At 41.4% G+C, this 27,123-nt stretch overlaps 3 protein-coding genes across 3 annotated transcripts; all 3 read right to left on the bottom strand.

Moving 5' to 3' along the window:
* Positions 1–1,660: 1,660 nt before the first annotated feature.
* On the bottom strand, positions 1,661–3,326 carry LOC121854345. The gene is made up of 5 exons (XM_042348952.1): positions 3,097–3,326; positions 2,669–2,800; positions 2,383–2,547; positions 2,051–2,135; positions 1,661–1,948 (listed from the first exon to the last, which is right to left on the bottom strand). The coding sequence occupies exons 1-5, from the start codon at positions 3,274–3,276 to the stop codon at positions 1,854–1,856; spliced, it is 657 nt and encodes a 218-aa protein (XP_042204886.1). The 5' UTR covers positions 3,277–3,326; the 3' UTR covers positions 1,661–1,853.
* Positions 3,327–10,775: 7,449 nt separating this feature from the next.
* On the bottom strand, positions 10,776–13,822 carry LOC121854325. The gene is made up of 5 exons (XM_042348922.1): positions 13,584–13,822; positions 13,070–13,201; positions 12,571–12,735; positions 12,042–12,126; positions 10,776–11,428 (listed from the first exon to the last, which is right to left on the bottom strand). The coding sequence occupies exons 1-5, from the start codon at positions 13,749–13,751 to the stop codon at positions 11,334–11,336; spliced, it is 645 nt and encodes a 214-aa protein (XP_042204856.1). The 5' UTR covers positions 13,752–13,822; the 3' UTR covers positions 10,776–11,333.
* A 2,034-nt stretch (positions 13,823–15,856) lies between these two features.
* Positions 15,857–19,095, bottom strand: LOC121854421 (extensin-1-like). The gene is made up of 4 exons (XM_042349093.1): positions 19,081–19,095; positions 18,604–18,792; positions 17,977–18,087; positions 15,857–17,746 (listed from the first exon to the last, which is right to left on the bottom strand). The coding sequence occupies exons 1-4, from the start codon at positions 19,093–19,095 to the stop codon at positions 16,496–16,498; spliced, it is 1,566 nt and encodes a 521-aa protein (XP_042205027.1). The 3' UTR covers positions 15,857–16,495.
* Between the last annotated feature and the right edge of the window lie 8,028 nt (positions 19,096–27,123).

The following is a 27,123-nucleotide window of genomic DNA, read 5'->3' as shown; positions in this document are numbered from 1 at the left end:
TCAATTGACCGCTAAGCTGCAGTACTACTGTATATATATATAGCATATATATATATATATATATATATATATATATATATATAGCAGTATAGTATATATATATATATATATATATATATATATATATATATATGTTATATATATATATATATATATATATATATATATATATATATATATATATATATATATATATATATGTCCTGCCATGCAAGACAGAGGTTCTTTAGTCACCCTTAAAATATTCATCAGAGGCCTCAATGCAGTGCTGAATCCTCTCCTCCCACTTCTGGAAGCAGATCTGGAAGTCCTTGTTGGTGAGGCTGGAGAACATCTTCTGCGATGTGTCCTGGATCCCCATTCCGTCCATGATCTTCTTCCCTTTGAGGTTCAACTTAAACTTTGGAAACAGCCAGAAGTCACAGGGGGCCCGATCTGGAGAGTATGGAGGGTGGGGGACCACTGGGATGCCATGCTGTTTCCAAAGTTCACATTGAACCTCAAGAGAAGAAGATCATGGATTTCCACATTGAGCTTGAAAATTCAACAATACATTGTACTGACAGCCGGAAACGGAAATGTACTTTTATCACGCAAGTAGCGATAAGCCCTCGGTACTTACCAACAGTGAGTAACAGACGTGACCGACTGCCCAAGCGGCTAACAAATCAATTAGTTGCAAAGACAATGTAAAATAAAATATGACAACTTCTTACTTCAGTGACACAGTGTCTAGCACAGTTCAGGGGGCGATTGTACGCGCCGTGTATGTAATATTATTTTCAGGCACCACAATACAGAAGATGCAAATCACAAATACTGGAGGAGAATAATTTTCACGTGAAATAGGCGTCAAGATGGTGACTATGCCTATGTGGTGATCATGAGAATGCGAAAGAAGGTGATGAGCGGTGATTGTGTCAGGTGATCAAGAAATTTACAATCATAGCGAAAAAAAAACATTGTCGTTGAGTCACATTGTAATAAGGTTTTTTTTTTACTTTACAGAATAGTCATTAAGACAAGAAGAAGAATATTACATAAATAATAAAATTTAGAAAGTACAAACCTTTGTCATTTTACTATCGACATCAATATCTCATACCCTCTTCTCTTTTTCTCCCCAGTATCATCGTCATATGGCGTGGTATCAATGTACAGGTTACCAATGTAAATACAGAAAATTATATTTTCATTACCTTTATTCCTTCCATTACCTACCTAAAAACTAAGATACTCAAAATTTCTGCTTCTAGTTTTAACTCTTCTTGAAAATATACCATCGAAGGCAACTATACCATTCTTAAGTCTATTATATACTGTACAGTCAGAAGCAGTAATTGCTACCTAGTGATCTGACCCACAGCTATTGATGGCAGATATTGACACAAAGCAACATCGCCAGCCACGATAGATCCCAAACTACCCAACAACGTCTAGACAGGGCCTTCACTTGCCATGGCTCTGGCTACTAGAGGGGGTGACAATTACTGCTTCTGACTGTGTATGCTATGAGTTTTTGGACAATGGGGATGTTTTCTTTGTGTTCCCTATTTTTATAATTGCAAGTATAATATTGCAAACCACAAGAATGTTTTACTGTGTACATTGTGAACAATCTGAACATCTAGTATTTACTGTGTATATTGATACATCTAAGCACAGGAGGTATCATTTATTATTCTTATACAATGTTTTAAGAAAGCAGTTCTTCCGGCCACCATTGACGACAGCAAAGCTCAGATAATCAGAAAAGTAGGCAGGAGTTCACCTAGAAGGATCAGAAATGAGGAAAAGTTGCTTGAAGTTCAAGTATGTTGTCCAAGCAGCAGCAAAAGTAGCTGCAGGAACATTTAGTAGATGCCTATGTCAGCGCAGCCACGGAAAGTCTCCTGAGGTCCGCAGCCCATGTCCTCCGTGCCGTTACCACAGTCGCCCCATGTATTACCTGTGGGAGTGAGTATTTGTTATTTATCTGTCCACTTCTACTCTAAGCATTAATGTTAGATGAGTTTATATATAATTTGTTCAATAATACACTTATAGTTACCTGTATGGTAGTGCCACTGAAGAACACACTGGGTGCACACCACATCATCTGGCAACTTCACGACGGTGCTGTGCCACTCAGGGTCCTGAAGTGGGTTTAGTGTTTGACGACTTAATGATTTATATATTAATACATTTAATGTAGTTTCATCTAAGATGCTTTACTTTTTTATCAAATAATTAATTACTCAAAGAATGGACGTTGAAAGCATGTTCCATTGGCATTAATGAAAGTACTGTGTTCAAGAAATAACCGAGTAATTATTATGCCAAGACACACCCTGCCCCTCCCTCCACACACAGAGTGAGTCAGAGGTCTGAGCCATAACTCACATCTTTGTAAATGTAATATTTGGTGCCGGAGCCGTCAGCGTGCTCAAGGAGGTGCTCGTCCAGACACTCCTGTTTGATGATCTTGGTGACGTCGTTGTTGACACACAGACTGAATTCGAAGAAACCCAAGTGGTTAGTGGTGAGATCTACCTGAATCTCCAGTTCCTGTGGAGGGATAGTGGATGAGAGAGGAGGAAGGAAAATTAATAGAGGACAATATATTAAACATAGCTTATTCAATATTTTTTGCCCCAATTTGTGTTTCTTCCCCCCAGGTGCTTATTACCTGCCCCCTGGTGTAGTTGGCAACGATGACACCTTTGCCATATGTTCCACCAGCCTCGTTGTCCCTGGGCTGGGGGTCGGCCCAATTGTCGCCACACACCCCACACTTGCCGTCGTTCTGGTTCCACTGTACCTGTGTGTGAAGGAGTGGGCACACTAAGTGTCAATATAAAAGCAGCAAGATTCTGACCTCAACATAAATTAGCAATCTTTGTTTTTTAATAACGAGCTATAAGGATGGAACCCTCAAATACGTAAAGCCATTATTCCATTATTACACCAAAAAACTATTGTTAAATTTGAAACCATCAATCCTCACTCTCTTCAGAAATGAAACAAACGAGGGGTCAAAACTACATACTGTAATTACATTTTACTTGTCAACCATTGCCAATTACAGTACTGCATTTAGTTGAAGTTTGCACTTACACCAAAGCCGCCACAAAACAGCTCGTTGTCATTGTAGTTGACTGGAGTGTCGAAGCCCTTCCTCCAGGCGGACGATCGACCTACTGGCTCCATCAGCCGCCCGTGGCCATCTCCCCGACTTGCCGCCCACAACAGCACCACACCCACACTCAAAACCCAAATGCAGCAGCCCACGCGCATCACGACTAACTGGAGGAAATTTATAGGTACAAATCTGATCTAGTTCAGTAGCAAGCAGTGCCCATATTTATACTAATGGATGAGCGTAAGTAAGGTCACTTTATCAGTCGTTTGGGCAAGGCAGGCTGCGTGGTTACGGTGAGGCATCTGGTGGGTCCCACAGCGAGGACGACGTGGCGCTTATCTTGTGATACTCGGTAACCAATCCACGTTAACTGAGATTTACTTACAGCTTTCTGAAGGGTCTTCAATAAGGTTCATGGTACCTTAGTATTAATATTGTACATCATCAATATTAGATAACACAAGCTAATTCATTATCATCACCTCAGTGTGACAATAAGAATGTTCAAAGAGGAAGTTGGAAAGGTGGATTGAAATTCAAGGGTGGCATCAGAAGAAGAAAGAGCATTTCATTTATATCAATAAAATGAAGTTCGTTGTCTGAGTTATGAAGTGCTTTATGACATCGTAGGGAGGAGGTCACGTGTTGTGGTTCCAGCTAGTGTTTCCTCCTTACCCCGGAATACAGAGCCTCCTTCATCCTCCCACAGATCCTTATCACTGTAGTTCATCCTGGACATGGACAAGGGAGATACACACCGCCGCCCTCTGGCACATTTGGACTAAAATCTAGTATAACCATGCAGTTGCACTCAGTAGTAAAACTCAGCTGGTTCACTATATTTCGAAATCTAAGAGGATGTAGGCTATACCTCTCCATCGTCAGGCAACATGGAAGGTTAGGCTCCAGGTGAAGGTTGTTAGTGTGCAAGTTGACTCATGAAGACTTGGTGGCCAGTATCCATATATACAGGTCAAAGGAATGCGTTACGATGACGGATATGAGGCAACAAGCTTATCTAATATTTTTTAGCATCTGTTATGTTTTCAATACTTACGGCCCTCATTTACCACCGTGTTTTTTCATACCAAATCAAGACAAAGGCTGCAGTTTTTTGTTTATATATATATATATATATATATATATATATATATATATATATATATATATATATATATATATATATATATATATATATATCATTAGCATCTTATAATTTCTTTTCTTGTGTTTAAACAGGCATGCAAATCTTGACTAGGTTCCAAATAATACTGTATTAACTACAACCTCTCAATCTCTCATGCTATAAACTGATGCTGACTGCGAGACACGATTGAGAGGCTCCACCATGCCCAAACACAGTAAACATTTATGGGTTGTGAACTTTTGGAATAATATGCCAGAGAGCGTTAGGACAGCACCGAGTGTGAGCTAGTGAGACCAGATTGGACCAACATTGGCGCAGGTACAGACACATTTTGGAACCAGTGCATGCCCAGCATTTGCCAACAGTGCGTAACAGAGACGTGGCTGACCGTCCAAGCGGCTAACTTTTACTTTTACTTTTATCCTCTTCGCCACTGATCGGCTTGTTAGCCGCTTGGGCAATCGGTCACGACTCTTTTCCTTTATATTCTTCACCAAAAGGTCGGCTCGCTAGCCGCCCGGGCGATCGGTCACGTCTCTGTCACGCACTGTTGGCAAATACTGGGCATGCACCGGCTCCTGAATGTACCTGAACCCGCTCCAGTGTTGGTCAAGTCTTCTCTTGAAAGAGCTCACACTCGGTGCCGTCACAACACTTTCTGGTAGATTGTTCCAAGAGTTTACAACCCTCACTCCGAAAAAGTTTGCCCTCACGGTTTTCCGGACTTGCGGCTTCTTCAATCTTGAGCTGTGACCCCTTGTGGGGCGAGCGTCCGCCAGCTCCAAGTAAGGACACTCAACTGAGTAGTGCCCCCTGAGATGCTTATAAACCTCAACTAGGTCCCCCCTTGCCCGTCTGTAGTATAAGCTAGGCAAGTTCAGGCGCTCCAATCTCGCAGGGTAGCTGAGATGCCGAAGTGCAGGCACCAGCTTGGTGGCCCTCCTTTGAACATTTTCAACCAACTGACAGTCCCTAGCATATCTCGGGGACCAGATGGGGTGACAGTACTCCAGATGGGGAAGCACTTCACTCCTGAAGATCGTCACGAGGGACGGACCGTCTAGATATCTGAACGACCTTCTTATAAGACCCAATAATTTATTTGCCTGATTTACCTTCTTCTCACAATGGCCCGAGAACTTCAGCTCATTGTCAACATACACACCTAGGTCCTTCTCACACACAGTCTCAACTAGTACATTTTCTTCATCCCGTTGGGACATATGGTACGCCTCCTTACCGTTGGTACGCCCCAGGTGCATCCTCTTACACTTCGTGACATTGAATCTCAGCAGCCATTCCTTCGACCATTCCTGGAGCCCACAGAGGTCCTTCTGCAGCTCTTCACAGTCCGCTTGGTTCTTAATTTCCCGAAATAACTTGGCGTCATCGGCAAACATTTGTATGGAGGAGTGTACAACGTCAGGCATATCATTTATGAAACAAACAAACAACAGCGGGCCCAATACACTACCCTGCGGTACCCCACTTGTTACAGGTACAGATGACGATTTCGTGCCATTAATCACCACACATTGCTTGCGGTCATGTAGAAAGTCTTCTATCCACGCTAGGACATTTCCCCGAATTCCGTACCCTTCCAGTTTGATTTTCAGCCTTTCGTGGGGTACACTGTCGAAAGCCTTGGCAAAATCTAGGTAAATATTGTCGATATTACCACCCCGTTCTAGAATATGGGTCCAAATATCCAATACCTTGAGCAATTGTGTCAAGCAAGAGCGCCCCGGCATAAAACCGTGTTGGCAATCTTTTACAAGGTTGTTTCGTAGTAGATGTTCCATCGCTGCATCTCTGATAATACTCTCAAGTACTTTACATATTATGCTGGTCAGGCTCACCGGTCTATAGTTGTTCGTGGAGTGCCTATCGCCCTTCTTGAAGATAGGACTCACATAAGCCACTTTCCATTCACTGGGGACCATTTGTTCATCCAGGCATTTACAAAACAGAATCTTCAGGGGCTCTGCAAGCTCGTTGCACAGCTCCCTTAGCACTCTAGGATGCACCATGTCAGGTGCAGAGGATAAAGTAAAGTAGGAAAGCACATTTGTTCACCTGCATATTTTTTTCAACGAATCATGCGTCCCCTTCCTCTCTTCACTTTTTGCATAAAATACCTGTACCTCGACTTGGACACAGCTCATCCACTTGTCTATGATCGAGTCTTCAGATCAGACCGTGAATTAAAAACTGTTGTCTAGTTATCTCTTGAAGACACTCCCATGCTGCCTGTTAGGTTCCCATCACCATGTTTCTCATTAGGGACACACTGTGCACGCCGTCACCGAGGGCGCTTGCATATCTTCAACACTAACGGGGCGAGTCTTGGTGCCGTGTGCACTCATTATAGCCATCATGCCTCTTGATGTTGACGAAAAGTTCCTCGTAAAATTTTGTTTGCCACTTAGTCGCTGGCATTGTCTGGGCTTATTGAACTGAGCCCAAACCCCTGGCAATTAATCCCTTTTTTCACTGCAAGGATCCCAATATGTGACGGCAAACCTTCAGTCTTATGCACACGACACTACCATGTTGTACTATGGACATAGAGAAAGCACTCGTTGAATGGTGACCTTGGATACTGTATACTAGTATAGTACGTGGAAAGTAATTGAAGGCAATCATGAACTTTTTATGATAGATATAATGTGTGTGTGGAAGCAATTCGAGACATGAAAGAGAGAATGAATCACCGTGAACTGCAACACGATAGAGTGACATATTTCCTTAGTGTTTTGTTTTGTTTTAGACGCATTAACTACTGGGGCTATTCACGACGATCACTGTACTTATGTTAAAGGTTGTTACATCTATTGTATGTGGATGATTCTGGACTGTTCCTAGAGTTCGGGAGAAGTGGTGGGTGAATGTTGATATATTCTGATGAAGGTTACAGAAGAATTTTCAGTGTAAATACTAAGAAGAGAGTTGTATTATTTGAACAGCTGTAGGGAAGCAATTAAAAATGGACATAAAAAATTAACGCTAATAACATGATCTTGGCTCAGATTTTAGATTTGCCCCAGAGGGGCTAGTTTATTGGGCACCCCCTTACATCCTGTGCAAGGTGAAGTGCAGAAGCGTTTACAGCGCCCATCTGGGAAGTATGCAAAGTTCATACTTGCCTTTATGACACGTGCATTAAGGGCGTAAAAGCCAGAAGGGTCATAAGTTTTGTCAAGTTACATAGAGTGACAGAATGATGAGTGTGTGGGGGAAAGTTTCCGGTACATTTCATCTGTTTATAGCAAAGCGTGGCAGGTCCCTAATAATGTCAAGTGCCAGGCCTGTCACTAGGAGGAGGGATATCTGGTCAGGGAGGAAAGAGGTGTTGGTAACGGCTGGGGACCTGTAGGAGGAGGTCATAGGGCAAGTGAGGATGTAGTGAGAGAGGGTGAGAGTCGGATTGGCCAATTGGTTCAGATTATATCTACCTAGTCTTGAGCCTACTTTCAACTTTCAGATTTAGTTATTTATACCACAAATTACCTTCATGAGGAGGAGATGAATATCTCATTTTGGGTAGAAAATAAATGCTCAACACTTCCAACATCTCTGTGAATCCAGAGTTCATGAGGCGCCTCTGGTTCCTCACTCGTTTCCAAGTAGGCCTACTCCGGACACTAAAGATAACAAAGAATAGCGGTACTATTATAAATAAATAAATTAATTAATAAATAGTTTCCACTACATACAGCAACATATAATCACACACTACTGTTGAATCAGCGCAATTAACATTGTGCCTGTAACTGCAGATGATTTACATATGAAATATATGCCAATATCCGTTGTAATCGTATTTTACAAGCTATCCGTTGTTTGTCTATGGAATAACACAGTCTTCTATTATATCATTCCAGAAAACTGTCAAAAGGTATAGTAGAAAAGACGGAAGTCAGAACTTCCGACTTCCGTACGCAGAAGTGATGCAGTGTTGCCAAGTGACGTAAATACCATAAGGCTTTGAGCTTTGGTACGGGGATTATATTCTAGGTTAGTACATACCTTATTATTCAACAATATAAAATTGTGATGGTGAATGGGGAAATGATTATATTATGTGCAGTACAAACTACTGACCAAATAGTTACTGGGTTGCTTTTGTTTTTGACAATAGTGCCTCAACCAATCACAAAGTTGATCTCCTCAGTGTTGCCACACTTTATCCCTGTTTTTCGTACCACAACCTCATTATTTTTTTAATGGGAGTGAAGGAAGGTGTATTTTCCTGCTTTGACTTTGCAACACAATCTGACGTTTTATTCGTGATATTAATGACAATCTAAACACGGTGAGTGTTATGGATATCATTACTGAATCTCTGGTGTTGAATATATCACAGACAGTGATAATAAGGATATTGATGAAACATGTTCAAGGACGAAATTGAAGCACCTGTGGGGTTCAGGGTGTTTGGTTCACACTCAGGATGGGGTAGAGAAAGGAAACTCACAATGTGCTCTCTATATACATGTTGTACTGGATGTACAATGCAGCTTGGTGCTGGGAAGGCAGCATGGTTACAAGCGTGATGTAGAGAGAGCTGGTTTGTGAGGATGCTCAGAGAAGGACAGCTTGTGGGTCGCCATGCTCGCCGGCGGGAGAGAGTACCGCCAGGCAGCGGCGGAGGAGGAGGAGGTGTTGCTGGCTGCGGCTGTAGGTAGAAAGAGACAGGTCACCACGAGGTCAGGTCATAAATAGCGGGGGTAGGCGTGGCTTAGTAGTTGACCCCCGCTCCGTGATGTATGGCGGCGCTGGTTGACCTAGACCACGAGGCATACACTGGGGAATTGGTGGGGTCGGCTAGGCAGCGACAAACAGCGTTTGTAGGGGAGAATTCCACTACACACCCTACCACTAGTTTGCCTAACCTTGGTCCCGCTGTGACATCCCCCAGGAAATATTTCTTCGGGCACGGCATATGTTAGATATGTAGCTACTGTACCTGCTACACAGGGATGTGGGAGAACTTTTGCTGGCAACTGTACAACATTGAAAGTTTAAAGGGCTATTTTTTTTCCTCAAAAAAGAATCACATCTTTGGAGTCAGCATACAAATCTACATTATAATTTTTTTTTTATACGGTACATGAAACCGAAAAAAACCCAATTCGCTGCTGAATGCGTTTGTCAGTGACCCTTTTTATGTTTTACTTACTGTATATCCTCTTCACCACTGATCGGCTGGTTAGTCGCTTGGGCGGTCGGTCACATCTCTGTTACGCACTGTTGGCAAGTGGACATGAACTTGTTTCTGAATATATCGGAACCTGCTCCAGTGTTGGTCAAGTCTGGTCTTTAAAGATCTTACACTCGGTGCCGTCACAACACTCTGACTGAGAAGTGCTCTCTGAGATGTTTATAAACTACAATTAGGATCACCGTCTGTAATATAAGTTAGGCAGTTGCAGTCGTTCTAATCTCTCTGGGTAGGTGAGGTGCCGTACAGCAGGCACCAGTCGAATATATCTTTATGACAATTTTCGCAAAAGAAAGGGGAACGAAAAAAATAATGTCCTTCAGCACTTTCCCTCACCATTACTCGGGAAACTCTGGGGTTGACAGTCGGATAGTAAACTTAAGGTTGTTATTTAAACCCTTATTCCTTTGAACGATATTACTGCGGCTCGGGTAAACCTGTTCTTCAGATGTCGTTCCATGAAGGTGCTACTGGGGGAGAGAATTACTGTTGTAGATTTGATGCATGTATGAGTATTTTCCACTTCTTTTGCTGTATCTGTAGTGACTGAAAGACGTGGTGTTAAAGTGAACGAGAATGAAAATTACTTCTGAGTCCTGACTCCCTAGTTATCAGGACCAAGGACTTCAAACAGTATATTAACCCTTGATCAGGACCACTATATAGGGGCATTACCCGGTGTACGATCTTTGCTGGTTCTGAACACGGCTATAGATAACTGCTATCACCTTGTTGTAAATTGACTCCACAATTAGACAGAACTGTGTAGCAATTAATTAGAATATCGGATAAGTTGTTGAACTTTGATAACATTAGTGTCGGACATCCAAGAAAATAAATCAGAAAATTCAGAACAGCCATGAGAGCGCAGAAGACAATAGATGATTAAGTTTGATAAAATAGTTATGGTATGTATTCCAAGTGTTATGTGCAGGTTACTAGTTCTTACTCGTGTACTCAGTTTCAGCACCACCATTGTTATCATTTCACCTAATTCTGACTCTATTGTTGTTCACCAACATATTAATGAATCCAAGAGGGGGGAATCTGCCCCCCCTCCCCCCAATGGCCCAGATACGTATGTCTTTTCTACAATGAAAGTTAACATCTTACTTTCTACCTCTCACACACACACACGTCAGGGATAGTGGTTGGTGCCCTTTCTCTGATAAATTTCGAGATCCGGTACTACTCCACATGTTACTTTGAAGATATTTCTGCATTTTTCTTGTTATATGCAGTTTATTTTTACCAAAAAAGGATTTTGAAAGCTAAAGTCAGAGACGAATGATACACTTTAATGGGTCTTATGATAACAGGGTTGTTTTTATTCATTTATTTGACCAGGAAGGTTGATAGATACTCATAAGGAAGTCTGGAGAAAGTGTCCATCTTGAAGAATCACGTTACAAACACATGAAAATAATGTATTTTTAAGAGATCAGGTGCCAATATAAAATGAACAAAGTTAATCAAGAATGATGAGTTAACAGCCAAAGTCGAGAAAGCTCCACCTTGAAGATACAAAACACCAAAAAAATAATAATTTCTAGAAATTCAGCGAGACATCAAATGTGATGCATAATGACAGAGGACGGTATATTAATTAGTTTTAATATGCTGCTGTGCTTTAGCAACTAAGGTTAACCTAGGTTGGTACATACATTTAACATTAAGAATTAAGATAGTAACAAGTGATTAACGTCCATTTACGGGGTCCTGATATCACTAAGAATCATTAGATGACTTTATGGTGATGAATCAACAAATAATAATACATTAATATCGATAAAAGTCAATTTACGGTGTGTTGATATCACTGTAGGACACAAGGAAAGCTTCTAGTAAATGCCGATATCAGCACAGGCGCGGTATGTGGTCTGGGGCCCACAGCCGAGTGCCTGGGTGCCGTTACCGCAGTCGCCCCAGTTGTTACCTGTGGGTGTTAAGTCATGTTAACTTTTGATTCAACCTTCGGAGCATCATTTATAAATTAGCCAACTTACTGTGAATAAATACTGCTCTAGAATTTTATTTTGGCAATTATTGATCATCCATGCAGCTTAATTTGCAGGGTTCGTGGTTCTTGCGATACCATGAATTTTGCAGCTAGTTTTGTGAGCATGTAATCTCTCTTTAGCGTTCTATATTATAAACTAGCTGGGGTACCTCTGCGTTGCCCCTCCCCCTTTTAGGTGTAGATTATAGCCTATGCCCGAGACTATACTACATCAACTACATTGTCACTTTCAGGTGGTGGTCGGCTACCCACCTCCTCCCTCCAAAATTTAATTTTCGGGACACTTATGGGGTCCATGTACATCTACCTGTCAAATTTCAGGATTTTATATTAAAAACTGTAACCATAGATAACACACACACACACACACACACACACACACTGTACTTTATTTGTATAAGGATAAAATCTGGGTTCCCAATTCTACCACAGTGAGTTCCAGTTTGATTCTGTTGTTGGTCAGACACGTGTACTAGGCTAGCTTCTTTGTATAGTATAGAGGTCCCATAAAAAGTTGTAGGTGTGTCACCTGTATAGTAGTGCCACTGGAGAACACACTGGGAGCACACCACGTCATCTGGCAGCTTCACGGTGGTGTTGTGCCAAGGCTGGTCCTGGAATTATTTAAAAATAGTTCAATATTCTGCCATGTAGATGACCTTAAAAACAGTTGGGTTGTGGTTATAGGCAGGAAGCCTCAGAAAGCTGTGGCGACTATCAGGGGGCACCTCAAAGCTCACCGACGAAGGTAAAATCTGTAATAACCCATATAATTATATCATACCTGGATGATCGTCATACTCGACTCCGAGTGACAGCAAAGTAGTAGTAGTAGTATATAATAATAGTAGTAGTAGTAGTAGTAGCATATAATAGTAGTAGTAGTAGTAGTAGTAGTAGTATATAGTAGTAGTAGTAGTAGTTTAAGAAACGCCGTCATTCCAGAAGAATTGATAAGCCGATGTCCATTGCTTTTCAGTAAATGGGAGCTGCTGTTGAGACTAGAGGAGTGAATAAAACTGTCTCTGTGAAGGTTGCTCGCCTCTGCCTCGACTTACATCTGGTTGAATGTAGAGTCTGGTGCCGGAGCCGTCAGCGTGCTCGAGGAGGTGCTCGTCTAGACACTCCTGTGTGATGATCTTGGTGACGTCGTTGTTGACACACAGACGGAATTCAAAGTAACCCAGGTTGTTGGAGGTGAGGTCCACGTAGATGATCATATCCTGAGACCGAAGGTGATACAGTGGTGAGAGAAAGCAATTTAGGAAAGACTACTATTGGTTAGACATATTTTATTTAGTGGATTTTTTTTAAAAAGTGACAATAATACCAATAGTTAAAGATAATAATTTGGCCATAAAACAACAAGAATATCTCGAGACACAAGCAGACAGAGAGACACACACGAATGTATTTTAGGAAAGTTCGGGAACGTTCCTCATTATTTTTTTTTTTAAACTCGCTCGTGTTTCCTGTGTACGTAAACATCACTGTGTCTGCCCTAATGTTTCCTGCCGCTCTCTTGACCCATTTACCTCACTCCTTTTTCGTCCTTACCTGTGCCCTGGTGTAGTTGGCGACGATGTAGCCTATAGTGAAGGCGCCACCAGCCTCGTTGTCCCTGGGCTGGGGGTCGGCCCAGTTGTCGCCACATACTCCACACTTGCCGTCGTTCTGGTTCCACTGCACCTGTGTGGAGGGTGTTAACACTAATACACAATGATGATAAACTCATTCACTGATTTTGCTTGGTTCTCCTGAGAAGCTAAAGTAAGCATGGGGGTCCTCATGTTCCTAGTGTGGAAGTTGCTGTTGAAGCTGTGTGTCTTCCGATAGAATAACATAATGTTGTGTTGTAGATTGTTTGCAAAATGCAAAGGAAAGTTGTATTACTTTTACTACTGCCAGTGGTTTTTGGTAGCTTAAAAAAGAGCCTTGTCATAGCCGTTTTAATTTTACAACGTTCTGAGTGGAAGACGCATCAGGACAATTCATTGCAAGAACTAGTTAGTTGTCTTTAACCTAATTTCCATATACTGTGCCTCATAAAGTGAGTCGAGGTGATACTTACTGCGAGGCCGCCACAGTCGATATGGTTGTCGTTGTAGTTGACTGGTGTAGGGAAGCCCATCCTCCACGCTGATGAGCGAGAGGCAGGCTTTAGCAGCCGCCCATGACCGTCCCCCCCGTTTGCCGCCCACAGCACCACCACACTCAACATCCACACGCACTTACCCATGCTCGTCACGGTCGGCCGAAGGCTCTTAAGCCTTGAAAGAATCTAATCTAGTCCACCGGTAAACAGTGCCGTTATATACAGTATATACATACAATGGCGGAGGAACACAAGCAAGGTCACTCACCCTCCCAGTTGGCAGGAAGGCAGTGAGGTGATGTCGGAGCACTTGGGGACAGCTGGTGAGTCTCAGGTAGTGAGAACAACCTACATTCACTAATCACACGGTGTTCAGTAAACATCCGAGCTGTCAGAACCACGATGACTAAAATTTACTCCGTGTTGCCATCTTCTCACATAAGGTTCGTAATGCTGACGCGTTTGTGGTGCGCCTCAACCAAGTTAACCTCCGCGAACTGCCGGTGTATCTCTTCGCTACAGAAAAAGTTAACCACTTCTATGGGAAGGGGCAGGATAGGGGGAAGGCCACGCGCGGGAAAATGTAAATAGAGATAAGCGAATACTGGAGTTTATTTGAGGTTTAAATCGTCAAAAAGCAAAGAGTTTGGGCTTGAGGCTTACAGAAGGGCTGAGGATGCCAATGTAAGACGGGTTGTAAGTACCAACTGTGAGCTCCTTACGTCCATTCTTGACCAACATTGGGACATGTTCAGATACGTTCACGAGCCCCTGCACAGCTACCTACCCAGTAGTACATATCAGAAAACTGAGCGAACACTCTACCGGCTGGTCAGCTGTCGAGTGGTGAAGAGGCTAAAATAGTATAGCCGAGAACTATGACTATGTTCCACTGGGGGTGGAGAGGGAGCCTTTACTTTATCTGTGTCGCTGACCGGGGCTCCACCAACCCACACAACGCCCGACCGTCAGCATAACCTTTATTCTTGTGGTGTTTTGTTAGCGTACTCAAGTAGTAATGGCATAAGCAATGTTGGGAAATAAATACAATTAGAATTTGCTTTGTAATTGGATAAGAGGATGGTGGTCGTTAAAGGTTGCATACGTGTAAGAGTTCAGTAGCGGGAAAACTGTAAGAATGAGATGGCGGTACAGTGTTACGCGATGAAGAAAAGGAAGAAAAATCAACTGTTTCATAAGTATTCAGACCATACGAGAGGGAGACATGTGTCGTTTCTCACCCTGGCTCTCATAATGATTACTGTCCGTGTATTTTTCTCAATGGGAAATAAACTAAACCTGAAGTGCATGTGAAGGAGCCATACTGTCACGTGTTTGGTAACGAGTTAAACAAAAATACAGGGTTGTTTTTAGCCATTGTTATCGCGTCCTTCATGCGTGGGAGTGAGAAACACAACAGTGGGTATTCGAATCTGATAACAAGAGAAGGGCTGCATTTATTTCCATCATGACATATTTAGTCTACACACACGCATACATACATACATACATACATACATACATACATACATACATACATACATACATACCCCACACACACACACACACACACACATTAGGTATAAAATGTAATTAAAATGGTACACGACAGAGCTAGCAAATTTTAATATTTTTGTTTATTTATCACAAGTTCATACAAATAAGCTGACGCAGAGACGACTGTAGTGAGAGGTCAATAAGAACACCAGACATATAGACACGACCTTAACAATGATTTCTAAAAGTTCACAGATTTCCTATAAGCCGTCAGCAGTATCACAGACGGAGAAGAGTAAAGTGTACCATACATGACTGTCAAATTGATCTTGGGAGTTTACATAACGTTGAAAAGTATGGATAAAAACTGAGCCACTCGTTACAATCCTGCTTCACATGAATCACACTTAATAGTTAATTACAATGATAAACTAAAAGTACAAAAAATCTCTTGAATAACCTTTGTTAATAATAGTTAAAATACACATGATATTTGAGTTCAATTTGGTCATTGAATGAATAAACTTCTATCTTTGACGCAACATATAGACGAACACAACATAACACTGACAGTGAAAAATGTAACTGTAGCTAATCCTGTCATAGCAAAGATATACATTATATTTCCTTTAATAGATCAACTTTGAATGTTTTTTTTTTCTTTTAGAGATAAAAATATATAGAATTAAATTTAGTGAGTCGGTAAGTGTGATGTATTAAAGATTTAAAGTGCATATGGCACTCCTTCCCCTCCAGTAGGTAACACCAATGATGGCACAAAAACATTATACTGACCAAAAAGAACAGTGATAAACTTTGTATCTACCCAAGCAGCTTCCTCGTGACGCCACAGCAGCTACAGTAGGTGCAGAAGAACATTTAATTACATAATGTGAACTATAGGGTCGAGAATTAGTCGAAAACGAACCAGTCAGAGTAATTACGGAAAATAAACTAATTTAACTCGGAGATAGTCGATGAACTAACAGAATGGACACAGACCAGCCACACCAAGAGCACTGGAACAATGCTGACCTTCGACCCGGACATACTAACTTAACCACAGGCCGATTTAACAACTAACAAGTGAACCGTTCATCAGGTGTGGTTAAAGTTGTATGTGCTACATTAATTTCGATTACGGTACCCAGCTGGTAAACTTGTAAAATGCATATCATGATACAAAAAAAATTTAATTGTTGTATCTCGAGAATATCTGAACAGGTGGCAAACATTGATGAAGTTTAAGTGACGGACTTTTTCTCTCCTCTGGTTATACTGACAAGCAATTTAAACTTCTATAGACATCAGTGATATTCTCTCTCCGTTATGTTACATCACGGAGAGAGTAATTCCGTCAGTCGGCCCTTGGGAGGCGTCTTTGGGTTAGTCTACAGGTGGTGCAGAGGTTGGACGCTGGAGTCCTCGAAGGTGATCCTGGGCGCTGGTGTGAGAGGCCGCGTGTCAGAGCGGAAGAGCGGCTCGTCCACATTGAGACGTAGACTCAGATGAGTATCGGTGGGCGTGGCGTGGGCGTGTGGGGTGATGATGGGTTTTGGATTAAGGTCTGGGTGCTGTGCCGGAACATGATGGGAGACGACTGAGTGTTCTTCTGTTGTGATGAAGGAAGCAGAGTCATCATGTACAGGTTGGGAGTGAATGTTGATAGACTTCCCTGCTGAGGGGTGAGTGTGTGAGACTTTAAGAGACTGGGGATGAGGCGCATCTACAGAGTCTGTCTCGTGGTCTTCAGCAAGTATGAAGGACACTGGAGTATTGTGCTGGGTAGAGAGGCGGTTTATCTCGTAGTCGTAGACAGGCTTAGACGTTCTGCTTCCCTCGTACACCTCTTGTGTTGTGTGAGCGACCCGATGAGAAGGTTGAGGTGGAGGGAATACAGGTTTGAAAACATCTGGTTCAGCTGAGAGCTGCGTTAGCTCGTAAGACGGCTGAAATAATACCCGGGTGAAGCCATTGGTACGCCTGGAGGGCTTAAAGACAGTGGTTGTCTTATAATCAGGTCTTATTCCTTGACGACTCGGGGCTGGGGAGTCTGAGTACACTACGACATCGTGAGGTGAATACTCTGCCTCTTCTCCGTGTTCACCTTCTAGAGGTCTATAATCTGCTTCCTCGAAGTGGTACGCGGGGGCAGAGGTGGTGTGGTAAGGGGGCTCGGGTGTGGATTCGTACACCGCCTCAGAGGTCGAATAAAAAATGGAATTGGGCGTAGTATGGTAGAGGGGGTCCTGCGTGGAATAGTGCACCGGTTTAGGAGTTACGTCATAAACAGGTTTAGGAGTGGAATGATAAACTGGCCGAGGTGTAGAGTGATAGACAGGCTTGGATGTAGTATGGTAAACTGTCTTGGACGTAGTGTGGTGTACAGCCTTGGGTGTAGAATGGTACACTGGCTTGGAAGTTGTGCGGTACACTGACTTGGGTGTGGAGTGGTAAACTGGCCCAGTAGTTGAGGTGTACACGGGCCCGGGTGTGGAGTGGTACAGAGGCTTGGGTGTGGTGTAGTAGTCCGGCTGGGGTTCTGGGTGGTGGGGTTCTCTGTCGTACAGAACCTCAGCGTGAAATCCATCCTCGTCAGCGTGGTATATTACTGTCTGTAACCGACCGTCAGGAAGCTGAACCTGCCAAAGGGAGTCATAAAGAATGTAAGTCAGTCATACAGAGATCAACTATGTCTTATACAATGACACCAAACCAAATCACATTGTTCAGTGGCAAATGAGTGTGTGTGTGTGTGTGTGTGTGTGTGTGTGTGTGTGTGTGTGTGTGGTTTAGACCAACTGAACCTTGATTAATATAACTCATGATCTTGACCCTGATAATTGATGGATTTGACCTAGACGAAGACTACCTGGTACTGTCCCTTGGTCCCTGTAGCGTCACTTGACTCATGCCTGGAGTACTCGGTGCCGTGGTAGGTGTCCTTCACGCTGTACTGAAACTCCGACGACTTCTTTGACTCCTGCGGGAAGGAAAAGAACTGGAGTATTAGTGGTAGCCGTTTTTGAAAGGAAAAATGGGTAAACGTTTACTTGTGGGATACATCTGAGTGTGCAAGAATGGCGAGCAGCCCCACTGAGAATCACCAATTACACTTCAATCAATAAAATTGTGGAGTTAAGTAATTGTTTTCACGTCAATAAAAGTGAGTTTTGCTCCTTCATGCATAGCGTGACAGTAGCATCAGGTAGCGAACTGCGTGATCAAACACTTAATCCTGAAGGTGTTGACCGAGAAAGACGACAAATTGAGAGGTAAAAAGAACGACTGAATAAGTTGGTTTGTAAGGTGTTTGTTGGCGCTGTGACTTATAGTTGAGAGAGAATATTGATTCAGGTTATGAACTCCATGTGAGAATTATGAGCTGTTAACCACAACAAAATACTGACAACACATCCGTCGACCCTCGGGCTTTAAGGGAAGATTGAGAACGTTTGTATTTTGTTCTATACATTTACACACTATACTGGAAACTTACCTCATATACGGGTTGTTCGTGGTACTGTGGTGGTGGTGGTGGAGGAGTGTGATGAGCTGCTGGGGTGGAGTAGTACAGTTTACGGGGGTAGGTGGAATGGTGGGGTATGGGGTCATAGGCGTAGTAAGGGTCATGTGGGGCAGTCAGATGGTCGGCCTTCACCTGCGTCGCCACCACCGCCAGGGTTATCTGTAGCCCAGGTCACGGGAGGATAATATGGACATAATGAATAAGCGCTTACGTGTGGAAAAGGTTGAGAAAAAATGTATAGAAATTGAATTATTAAAGGTATGAAAACTTGAAAAGACCATGACAAATACTGAGAATAGTATGAGAGACCAGTTATGCATAAATTATTATTCTTAAAAAAACATTGAAACATATAAGAACTCAATGATATTACATAATATGACGTGATGACCTCAAGAGCCTGTGTGTACTGCGATCTCTGTCTCCCTTACGTCAGTCTCTCGTTACTTGAGCAACTATCATCGTCGAATACTTGAGAATTTTAAGTAGTTATCATTGGCGGTAACTTTTATTCTAGTTGTGACATTAACAATATCTAGGGAGTGTGGAGGTGTGCAGCAGGTGGTTGCGTCATAATCTTGAGGGTAGTTGTATCTCGCTCAGTGTGTGCGTGTCGGCGGGTATTACGAGAAGTTGTTACTGTGTAACAATACGTATAATTTACACCCATTTTAGTTTGTGTGTGTGTGTAATAGAATATAATATTCACCTAAGAACACACTATCGAAAAAGAATCCAGAGCTAACGTGACTTTTTGAGGGGAATAAAATTCCCGTGTTTGAGGAAGTGAAGGTAGCAGCAGATCTTGCCCAACAGAGGAACAAAGCGATCATACACTCCATCCGCTGCACTGAAAGGTGGGAGGTTGACCCGTCGCACACACCCAAGCAAAGACAATGTACAGGAACCCTAGCTAACAGCCATGAAGGCGGAAGTAGCAGTAGTTGGGAGCAATGATGGCTAGTTTGAACAACTTGTTGACACGCCAGGCGGATTTCATTCAGAGGGCCCGAGGAATAGAACACTTGTTCCTCGTTCACGTTATGTCAACTTCCTGTTTGCTTATTGCTCCTGTTAATGTGACAACCTGCCTTAGTATTAAAGATGAATGTGAGACAAGCAGTTTCTCGCAGCTGCTCCGTTTTTACATGTGGAGAGTTGTCTTCATCACTAACACAAACTTATGCTCTTCATTCCACAAAATCTCACAATAAAATATGTTAGAAAAAAAAGCACTACAACAATACAAAGCAAATAAAAGCACAACTAAGTACATTTAATGGTAAAACAATAGAGGTCGTTACGATTATAAGATTGATTGAAAACATGATATTTCCATGAACACTCAGACGAGGCAGCGCAACACAGTCAATTTCCAACTCTTGTGAAGGAATAGTTATGATGTGTTTACAATGAAGAATGTATCGTAGGGGAAGGAGGGAGGCGGAGGACATTCATGTCCCCTATTTTCTTGAACGTTTGATTTCCTCTCATAAAACCTGTCCTAAGAATAGATATTTACCTCAATCGATATATTTTAAGCTATTGTACCATCTACGACCACTGTCTAGTTAAAAATGGGTTCCGTAGGCCTGATAGCTGGTTGTAGGCAGTGTGGATACAGCACACTAGACTAAACCTTTTTTCTTTACACAGGCAGCTGTGTGGTCGACACATTATTCTACCGTCTTCACTGCCCCATCAATAATATTAGGTACCCATGCACAGCTGTACGGAAGATATGCCGATGACTAGTGCTTAAAATGTAAACGAACATTCCGTATTACAGAATGGATGTAGAGTCCTTGGAAGGAGTTCAGAGGAGAATGACAAGACTAATCCCGGGCATTAGGAACCTTGAGTGTAGAGACGGGTTAAAGCATCTTAATTTGCACTCCCTTGAGAGACGTAGAGCGAGGGGCGACCTGATAGAGGTGTATAAGTGGAAGGCAGGGCTAAACAAAGGGGACATTACAAAGGTACTCAAACTATCCAACCAGGAGCGAACTCGTAACAATGGTTTAAATTAGACAAATTTAGATTTAGGCGTGAAATAGGTAAACACTGGTTTGGAAACAGAGTAGTGGATGAATGGAACAAGTTACCAAATATCATCATTAACTCGAATACGCTGAATTGCTTCAAACATAGGTTGGATGCTCATATGAGCAATAGGGGTTGGGTGTAAACGGGACTGCCCAGTATGGGCCAATAGACCCGCTGCAGTTTCCTCCATTCTTATGTTCTTATGTTCTTATGAGGAACAAGTTATGAAAAGATCACAAGTAAAAAAAGCCGGATATGAAAATAGGGTCGTGGCTATAGTTGATTCATAGATGAAAGCAAACAACACTTTATAAAAATAAACAACAAATGGTATACGTCTTATATAAAGCAAATTCAAATAACGAATGATTTACGCAGATGAAAACAAATGGAATCTGATTTATATTAAAGTGTAATCAAACTAATAGAGATTTATTTGCAGGCGAAAAAAAAAGACAGACGCTTTCTCTGGAAATGTCGAGGAGCCGACGAGGGAAATAATGGAAGGAGTAATTGATAGGTACCCCGCTAAAAGAGAAAGTTAAGAGGAGCAACATGTAGATTCAGGGGGATGAAAGGTGCTCATAATGCACCTGGATTGCTCAATTTGTGTCACCTTTGATCTCATGTTGCGCGCTTTGTGTCTATTCTTGTGTTTGTGTTCCGGTTCTCAGGTGTTCTTACATACTATTTTCCCCGTGAAGATAATGTAGATGTGAAAACTCATCTTATCTACCGATGAAAATATTCATGGCCAAAATGGGAATGAAATTGTATCGAAGGAGATTTTACGAAAATCCGAAATGTACCTTTCTTGCATGTCAATTGCTTTCGTTTACTTTTGTTTTTTTTTGTAATTGAGACTGAATGTGAAAAGGACCTAGGTGTGTATGTTGACAAGGAGCTGAAGCTCTCGGGCCATTGCGAGAAGGTGAATCAGGCAACTAAATTGTTAGGTCTTATAAGAAGGTCGTTCAGTGCGAGTGACCCCGTTACCCGTCTGTTCCCCAAGATATGCAATATATATATATATATATATATATATATATATATATATATATATATATATATATATATATATATATATATATATATATATATATATATATATATATATATATATATATATATATATATATATATATATATATATATATATATATATATATATATATATATATATATATATATATATATATATATATATATATATATATATATATATATATATATATATATATATATAATATTATTAATCGTATTTTGAATGCGTGGTGTTTTATTGTGCTTGTATTTTATGTTTGGGTGTATGGTGTTTTAAGTGTTTGTTTACTTATCCACGGTATTTTTTTTTAATTCGTTCGGGTGTATGGTGGTGGTGTGTAATAATGAGGTCATGTGTGTGGTTCTGCATTGTCTGTATGGGTGAAAACGTTTTGAGGTGTTTGTGAGAGACGTGACCGACCGCCCAAGCGGCTAACGAGCCGATCAGTGGTGAAGAGGATAACAGTACAAGTATATACATTATGTTAGTATTTATGTGTAACAGTATTTGGCACTAATATTTGTCTGATGAGTGTACTGCGTTTTCAGTAGACTTTTCCATTTCACCGTCGATGTAAGAACGTATCTGACTCTATACAAGAACTCAAGTATGGTGGCCCTAATCACGCCAAAATGTAGTCTTCCAAAATACTAGTACTGTACGTTCTCTCACATCAAGTTCGGATAGATATATTATAATGATTTTACTCCGCTTCAACAACCAAGGTCTTTAAACTTGTAACAAGGTTAGTAATTAACTAGTTCATCAACAATTAAAAAAATGTGAGATAGAACTCTCGAAGAGACATAATTAACGTTCAAAATACTTTACAATCCCAATGAGACAGAACGTTCATTTTCTGTCATTCTGAGACGCGATTTGGGAAGGTAAACTTAGATATATTGCTTCCCTGTCATTATTGATACAGGAAATGAGGCTATTGAAGATTTATTCCATCACTTATCCCATTACACTTAAACGACTTGCCAATTAAGGTGGGAAGCTTTTGTCCGTGAGATAAGTTCCCCACGATCCAGGTGACCTCTGACCTGTCAGGGAGTCAACCCCACAAGGTCGCCCACACCCAGCCCTTCAGCATCCTCATAACTAACAAAAGTAATTACATGAGACAAAAATAGCTACATCTGACGTAAGATAACTACATATGATAAAGATTACAGCGGACTAATATGACTACAACTGCCTGACAAATTCCTGAAGCCTTCTGCCAGAATATATGTGAGTAAGGTCGGCTAATCCCCGTAATAATACACAATTCACAAATATAAACACTTAATTAAAGTAAACAGTCGACAAGTGTAAACACATCTGATGAAAAATATCAACAAAGATGAAAAACGTTAAAAACAGCACACGAATGTAAACACTGCTGACAAAAGTAAACAAAGTTGACGCAGGTATAAATACAGCAAGAAAATGAAAAGCTGACAAGGGTAAGCAAATCCTTGCCCAATTGAATCCATCAGCATTCGTATATATATATAAACTCGTATGCCAGTTTTCAGCGGATTTTCACGTCACTAGATACCAAGTCGATCTTTGCACTCGTTGAAGTCCGATAGCACGTCATCACCAGGGCCCAGATTTTCACATTTTTGCACATACACGGGCACGAACAGTAGCACAGAAAATTGTCTTCATGTGTGTTTGATAATAGGGATAACAATTACATGGATTCTAAAATGTAGTATAAATAATAAGAGGGAGAAAATGATGGAATGAGAGAGAGGGGAACATATAGTAGGAGAGATAGAAAAATTTATGAAATAAGAGAAAAAGAACGAATGAAAAAACTCGTAAGTGACACTGCTAAATAGAGATATATTGGTGCACAGTTTATACAGTAAGAGTGAAATAGAGAAGAGAGAGAGAGTGTGAGAGAGACTCACCTGCAGGAGAACCATGGCTGGAAGTGAAGGATCCCCTGGGGCCTCAGCCTTATATACCTACACCCTCTGACTGGTCCACCTGACCCCTTCCCACCTGTGTCATCCTCTCTCTTACCTCTATTTCGTTGCATTTTTTGGTTAACGTTTCGGGCGTCGCAGTAACCATCTTCAGAACAAGCTATGGAAAAAGAAACAGCAAAGTACAGACAAACGAAAAACAAATATGCAGTAAATATTCTAGAGAAGTTGAATTACGAAGTTATTTGCACCTTTGATAACATGCATTGAATAATTCTAATAATATACATCATGCTTAACATTTAATTAAACCTGATACGAACTAAAACCGAGCAGAACAGATGACCTGCTTCAACGAATTATGGATGCTGACATTTTTGATAGGGTTACTCATTCAATGTTATAATGAACTAGAATGCGTATCCCTCCAAACAAAAGGCGGCCACTTTAAACAACTATTGTAGACTAAACTATACATTTGTAGTACTCATTAGATAAAACATTTCACTTATATGCAAATCCCTCATGAACTTCAAGTACCCATAGCTCCGTAACTGTTGAGAATCGGACCCATGTGCAAAGGACGGTACAGTATCCACACCATAACTCTCTCTCTCTCTCTCTCTCTCTCTCTCTCTCTCTCTCTCTCTCTCTCTCTCTCTCTCTCTCTCTCTCTCCTCCATTACTCCTACCATCCTCATTTACAATTAGCTCCTTAATTTTCCGTTCCTCCTTTTCCTCGTTCACCTTCTCCCTCCCTAGTTCACTCTCTCTCTCTCTCTCTCTCTCCCTCCCTTCCCTCCGGCATTACATCGCTCTTGTTCACGTTATGTACTGAGGAATCATCATTCACTCTGACACCAATTATATATATATATATTTTTTTTATGGTTCCTGGTAGTCAAGGTTATTGGGGTAACGAAGAAGAGGAGGGGGAACAGGATAAACAGTAGGAATAGGAGAAGAAAGAGAAATGGGAAGCGGGAAAGGGCACGAACTGACGGTGATGATGAGAAGAAGTAGGAGTAGAATGATAAACAAGAGGAAAAGTGGGTATGGCATTAGAAGAATTGAAGGTAGAAGAAGAGGAGAAACAACAAGATAAAACCAATAACTTAGTTTAACAAATTAGAGTCGGAAGTAACACATATTGACGACGATAATATCCAGGAACTTCATCTCGTCAGTTATTTAATCATGTGAGGAGGGTAAACACAAGATGAGGATGACTGTTTGACATTAATCAATTTTATTTTCAGTTAAAACATCAAATCTGTGACTTATGATCATGTTGGCAGTAAAAAATTCTTATGACTGTGTGTGAAAATTCCCCATATCATTTCAGTAATGATTATGACAGTTACTTTTATATCAACTTCTGTTTATGAAATAGTGGTTGATTTTTTTTTTATGAACAAATATTACTCAGATGTTTGTAAAGGGCGAGTGTTCTTCAATAGAGTAATTTTGTCAAGATTTGTCATTTAACAAAATTTATTGTCCAAAATGCATCTGGGATAATCTCCGACACACTTCTTTATACCGTTTTCTAGTGCTGGATAAGCTACCCATCAGAGTAAGGTTAAACATGCTAATGTAATGAATAATTATATTGCTTATATTTCAAGAACATGAAAATGATGAGTACTAGTGATGGCAATTCAGATCTTAAACCTAAAAACAGTCACCACTAAACATCGCCAGACTCCACAATGAGGCCAAAGGAAGCAGTTAAAAAAGAAGATATAAATGCAGTATAACAGATACGGTGAAAACAACAGTTAAATCAAGTGACTGTCAGTTATTTCAAGGAAAACGAAGCATCAGATTTCTACACATATACCAAATGAACACCTCGACGTTCCTGGGCAGTCAAATATTCGGGCAATAATAACTACGCATTTGCATAACTCCTGCACCTCACACACAGTAATACTAATACTTTCCTGTTACACGGAATCGAGTACGACGATCATCCAGCTATGATCCAATGATATGAGTTATTAAGGATGCCACCTTCATTGGCGACCTCTGAGGTGACTAGAAAGACCGATACGGGACCGGCAGTGTCGTCCACAGATGCTGCACGTGTGGGGGTTTACATCTAGTGCGGCAGTGGCGGCGGCAGTGTCTTTCCGGCGTTGGCACCTGTCCGCCTCGGTATGCAGTCGGGCTAATTCGAAAGGATTGACACCTCGTGTGGTGCTCCTCCAAGCGTTACGATATGAAGTAATCGTCTCCCAGGTGAGGGGGTCGATTTGGCACTTTTACAGGTTTGTCATAAGACTATCCTTATACCTTTTTAGTTGCCTGCCAGCGTTACGTTTACTATTAGTTAGGTGACTGTAAATAGCACGAGAGCGCTTAGGAAATTCGTGTTTTTTTTTTCCTTAGTGGTTATCAGCATATACAGGGATCATGTGTATCAACGGGTATTTATTCGCATAAAGTGGTGAAGAGGATAAAAGTAAAAGTATATATATATATATATATGATTTGTGTGTGTCGTCATCCTATCGATCACTACTTTCTGTACATCTACTGAAGGTGCCTTTCTCCTCCAGAGGTATAATCTTACACCATCAGAAGCAAACATTAGGAATTAGCGTGGGAGGAGCTCCAATAATTACTGGAGCTCCTGAGGGGCCTTGGTGGCGGGGCGTGGCAGGTGGCATTCCCCGGGGCCACCCTGGAGGTTAGGACAGGTCATGGTGTGATGATGACGATGCTGCATCTGTCTGCCTGTCTATGTATCCGTCTGTTTGAGTGTCTATAATTATATTTTCCTTGTGTCACTTACGCTACTTCCTGTATTTTGTCTCTTTCCTTTTTCATCGAATGAAAGGGAAATTGTGTGTGTGTGTTTGATTTCGAATCCGACCACCTTGTATTAAGCTGGAAAAGGGTTGCAAAAATAATGTACTCTCTCTCTCTCTCTCTCTCTCTCTCTCTCTCTCTCTATATATATATATATATATATATATATATATATATATATATATATATATATATATATATATATATATATATATAGAGAGAGAGAGAGAGAGAGAGAGAGAGAGAGAGAGAGAGAGAGAGAGAGAGAGGCCACATCTTCGTCTTCTACCAAAAGCACGTAAATGATATTGCACTTTTTATCCGGAGAAATTACCACCTATTGATATTTGACGTCGTGAGAACCTCTGGAGTGGGCGGGTCCGTGGGAATCCCCACTTAGGTGGTGCTGGAAATCACTTCTCAGTTCGGGGGTCAGGGATGAGCTAGTGTAGGGCACCAGCGTGAAGTAACAACACTAACGATATTTTAAGACTATAGGAGGGTGAAGGATGGGTGAGTGGGGCGTGACCAGACGACAACAGAGAGAAAGGGAGAGTATGAGAGAAAGAGTGAGAGAGAAAGGGAGAGTATGAGCTAGAAAGAGTAAGAGAGATTGAGAGAGGGAAAGAGAAAGGGAGAGTATGAGATACAAAG

The sequence above is a fragment of the Homarus americanus genome, unplaced genomic scaffold (genome assembly GCF_018991925.1).
Source record: "Homarus americanus isolate GMGI-L3 unplaced genomic scaffold, GMGI_Hamer_2.0 scaffold54443, whole genome shotgun sequence".
NCBI lineage: Eukaryota > Metazoa > Arthropoda > Malacostraca > Decapoda > Nephropidae > Homarus > Homarus americanus.
This window is presented reverse-complemented; position numbering and strand designations above follow the sequence as displayed.